This window comes from Gobius niger, assembly GCF_951799975.1.
Source record: "Gobius niger genome assembly, contig: SCAFFOLD_36, whole genome shotgun sequence".
NCBI classification, from domain to species: Eukaryota; Metazoa; Chordata; class Actinopteri; order Gobiiformes; family Gobiidae; genus Gobius; species Gobius niger.
In genome coordinates this window covers 367,717-372,100 of record NW_027639156.1, presented here as the reverse complement: position 1 = coordinate 372,100, position 4,384 = coordinate 367,717, and the positions used below count along the sequence as shown (strand labels likewise).

The 4,384-nt window shown below is 49.5% G+C and overlaps 1 protein-coding gene across 1 annotated transcript in view; it reads right to left on the bottom strand.

The window, feature by feature from the left end:
- Positions 1–790: 790 nt before the first annotated feature.
- Positions 791–4,384, bottom strand: part of LOC306982830 (kinesin-like protein KIF21A) — a gene marked incomplete at its 3' end in the record, with an annotated part of 103,926 nt that continues 100,332 nt past the window's right edge. The window contains exons 24-25 of the mRNA XM_079583280.1: positions 2,495–2,694; positions 791–851 (exon numbers count right to left, since the gene is read on the bottom strand). Of these exons, the coding sequence (XP_079439406.1) occupies positions 791–851; positions 2,495–2,694 (261 nt within the window). The remainder of the gene's footprint in view (positions 852–2,494; positions 2,695–4,384) is intronic.

The window sequence follows — 4,384 nt, the reverse complement described above, 5'->3', positions numbered from 1 at the left end:
TTGTCAAATTCTTATCACTTTTTCGTCCATTTTTTCTCATTTTTTTGTCTAATTTTTCTCACATTTTTGTCAATTTTTTGTCATTTTTTCGTCAAAATTATTCGCATTTTTTTGTCAAATTCTTCACTTCTTCACTTCACTTTTTCGTCCATTTTTTCGCAATTTTTTGTCAAATTTTTCTCACTTTTTTGTCCATTTTTTGTCAATTTTTGTAATTTTGTTGTAATTTTTATAACTATTTTTTTTCCAATTTCTTCCCAAATTATTATCAATGTTTGACTCATTTCTTGACATTGGAGATGAACCCGACACTGTAAGTTTTCAGATCTTTCTCACGTTATTGTTCTGTTTCCTGGTTCTAGACGACACATATCTTAGCATCGTTAAAGTTCTAGTATGTTAATGTGAAAGCGTTAAATAGGGCATGATGTTACGTCCCCTTTGTGCCAGCGCCAGGCCTGGGTAAACGAAGCGAGCAGCACTGACCCGTGGTGGATAAACCGGCTCAGAGCGGTGGCACTAAGTTAAAGACACGCGGGGTTTGCTTTGGTCGCCGCAGAAGCGCAGAAGACGAGGAGAAGGCAAAGGCTCGTGAGGGGAACAGTCGCTAAGTTACCGAGCGGGGGGGGGGGGGGGGGATGGGTCGGCAGGTCCAGCCCCCGACCCGCTCGCCGCCACATTCAAGTACGATTCACGGAGCGCGACAGGAAAACGGTGACAGGGACGTGCTCGGAGTGACGGGCGCTCTGGTTCTTCAGGAGGACGTCCGGGTGCTCTCTGCGGACGAGGGTCAGTCGTCCACGGGGTCCTCCAGGTCTCCTCGGTACCTCCAGATCTTCACCGTGCGGTCGCTGAGGAGGAACGGGAGACGAGGGAACAATGGGATCATACTTTCCACTCAAAAAAAGGTCAATCAAGTGTAGTTTTATTTGATTTTTTTATGAATTGAAACTTCATGAAACCAAGGCCGTGGGAACCCAGGGTGCTGAGGGCGCCGCAGCACCCCCTGGTGGATAGTTTGTGAACTGCAGGAAATGTTAACCCCTTAACTCCCACGTGAACCGAGCACATTTTCTCCAGCTTTGCCCCAGTCCAAAAGCTTCTGGAAAAAAGGTGAGAAAATAGCGACAAAAGTGAGGCGAAAACAAGGATGAAAATGTGAAAAAAGTGAGAAAACATGGACGAAAAAGTGACAAAATTTTTTACAAAAAATAACAGAAATGGACCAAAATTTGACAAAAAAGTGAGAAAAAATGGAGGAAAAAATGGACAAAAAAGTGATAAGAATTTGACAAAAAAATGTGAATAATTTGACGAAAAAGTGACAAAAAATGACAAAAATGTGAAAAAAAATTGACAAAAAAATGAGAAAAAATGGATGAAAAAGTGCTAAGAATTTGACAAAAAAATGACAAAAAAATGACAAAAAAATGACAAAAAAATGACAAAAAAGTGAGGAAAAAATGGACGAAAAATGGACGAAAAAGTGATAAGAATTTGACAAAAAAATGTGAATAATTTTGACGAAAAAATGTACAAAAAATGAAAAAAAATTGAGAAAAATTTGACAAAAAAATGAGAAAAAATTGACAAAAAATTGATGAAAAAGTGCTAAGAATTTGACCCAAAAAATGACCAAAAAAAATGACCAAAAAATGACCAAAAAATGACCAAAAAATGACCAAAAAATTACCGAAAAATGACAAAAAATGACAAAAAAGTGAGAAAAAATTGACGAAAAATGGACGAAAAAGTGATAAGAATTTGACAAAAAAATGTGAATAATTATGACAAAAAAGTGACAAAAAAGTCACGAAAATTTGACAAAAATGAGACGACTGCCCAACAAAAAAGTGATGAAAAAAAATGTGATGTGAGGAAAAAGATCCATTCAGTTTTGTAGGTCTTTCAAATGAGGCGTTACACTGGCCTACAGGATTTGGGTAAATGCTCTCAGTTCAGGCGGGAGTTAAGAAATTAATAAATAGGATTTATGCACAGAAAAAGTATTTTGAAATATCTTCCCACGGCTCTGCATGAAACCAAACTTTATAGTTTTCTCTGACTTCTTTGTTTTACTTCTTTCTTATCAGTGTCTCCAGAGCCTGTCAATCAAGCTCTGGAGCTCTGTGGAGGCTCCGCCCACCCATGAGTGCAGGAGTTCCCGCCTTTTTGCCCTTTTAAGGAACAGGCTGCGTAGGAGGAGACTTCTGAATGACCCGCTCATCTTTATTACATCTATGAGAAGGAGTGAAACAGCGCCCCCAATTTGACGCTGGTGGCCATAAAGAGTACTGCATGCATACTGTTACCATTGAGAATGAATGGGAAAAGTGAAGAGAGTTCCCCTCTGGGCCCCACATGGGACAATGATAATGTGATATAGGAACTAAAGGGAATCTTTCAGGGGCCCCTATCCTGAACCAGGCCCCATAAACGACATTAAAGAGCGACTCCTCCCCCTTTGTGGGCGGCGTCTAAAGAGGAGACTCACTCGGAGGCGCTGAACAGGTGGCTGCCGTTGCTGCAGATGCTGTTGATGGGACTGTCGTGACCTCTGACCTCGGCCAGCGGAGCCAGCGAGTCCGCGGACCACAGCTTGAGAACCCCTCCCCTGCAGCCGCTGACCAGGACCGGAGCCGAGGGGACGAGGCCCAGGGCGCAGACCCAGTCCCGGTGAGCCGCCGGGACTTGCTACGAACGGAGACAAACACAGTCAGAGGGGGCTGGGGGGGTCATGAGGGGGTGTTGAGGGGGTGTTGAGGGGTCATGAGCGGGTGATGAGGGGGTGTTGAGGGGGTGTTGAGGGGGTGTTGAGGGGGTGTTGAGGGGGTGCTGAGGGGGGTGTTGAGGGGATGTTGAGGGGATGTTGAGGGGATGTTGAGGGGGTGTTGAGGGGATGTTGAGGGGATGTTGAGGGGATGTTGAGGGGATGTTGAGGGGGTGTTGAGGGGATGTTGAGGGGGTGTTGAGGGGGTGTTGAGGGGGTCATGAGGGGATGTTGAGGGGATGTTGAGAGGGTGTTGAGGGGATGTTGAGGGGGTGTTGAGGGGGTGTTGAAGGGATGTTGAGGGGGTCATGAGGGGATGTTGAGGGGGTGTTGAGTGGGTGTTGAGGGGGTCATGAGGGGATGTTGAGGGGGTGTTGAGTGGGTGTTGAGGGGGTGTTGAGTGGGTGTTGAGGGGGTGTTGAGGGGATGTTGAGGGGATGTTGAGGGGGTCATGAGGGGGTGTTGAGCGGGTGTTGAGGGGGTCATGAGGGGATGTTGAGGGGGTGTTGAGTGGGTGTTGAGGGGGTGTTGAGGGGATGTTGAGGGGATGTTGAGGGGATGTTGAGGGGATGTTGAGGGGGTCATGAGGGGGTGTTGAGCGGGTGTTGAGGGGGTCATGAGGGGGTGTTGAGCGGGTGTTGAGGGGGTCATGAGGGGGTGTTGAGGGGGTGTTGAGGGGGGTCATGAGGGGGTGTTGAGCGGGTGTTGAGGGGGTCATGAGGGGATGTTGAGGGGGTGTTGAGGGGGTCATGAGGGGGTGTTGAGCGGGTGATGAGGGGGTGTTGAGGGGGTGTTGAGGGGGTCATGAGGGGGTGTTGAGCGGGTGATGAGGGGGTGTTGAGGGGGTGTTGAGGGGGTGGTGAGGGGGTGGTGAGGGGGTGTTGAGGGGGTGGTGAGGGGGTGTTCAGGGGGTGTTGAGGGGGTGTTGAGCGGGTGTTGAGGGGGTGTTGAGGGGGTGTTGAGGGGGTGGTGAGGGGGTGGTGAGGGGGTGTTGAGGGGGTGGTGAGGGGGTGTTGAGCGGGTGTTGAGGGGGTGTTGAGGGGGTGTTGAGGGGGTGGTGAGCGGGTCATGAGGGGGTGTTGAGGGGGTGGTGAGCGGGTCATGAGGGGGTGTTGAGCGGGTGATGAGGGGGTGTTCAGGGGGTGTTGAGGGGGTCATGAGGGGGTGTTCAGGGGGTGTTGAGGGGGTGTTGAGGGGGTGTTGAGTGGGTGTTGAGGGGGTGTTGAGGGGGTGTTGAGTGGGTGTTGAGGGGGTGTTGAGGGGGTCATGAGGGGGTGTTGAGGGGGTGTTGAGGGGGTCATGAGGGGGTGTTGAGCGGGTGATGAGGGGGTGTTGAGGGGGTCATGAGGGGGTGTTGAGGGGGTGTTGAGGGGGTGTTGAGGGGGTGATGAGGGGGTGTTGAGGGGGTGTTGAGGGGGTGTTGAGGGGATGTTAAGGGGATGTTGAGGGGATGTTGAGGGGGTGTTGAGGGGATGTTGAGGGGATGTTGAGGGGATGTTGAGGGGGTGTTGAGGGGATGTTGAGGGGATGTTGAGGGGATGTTGAAGGGGTGTTGAGGGGGTGTTGAGGGGGTCATGAGGGGATGTTGAGGGGGTGTTGAGGGGATGTTGAAGG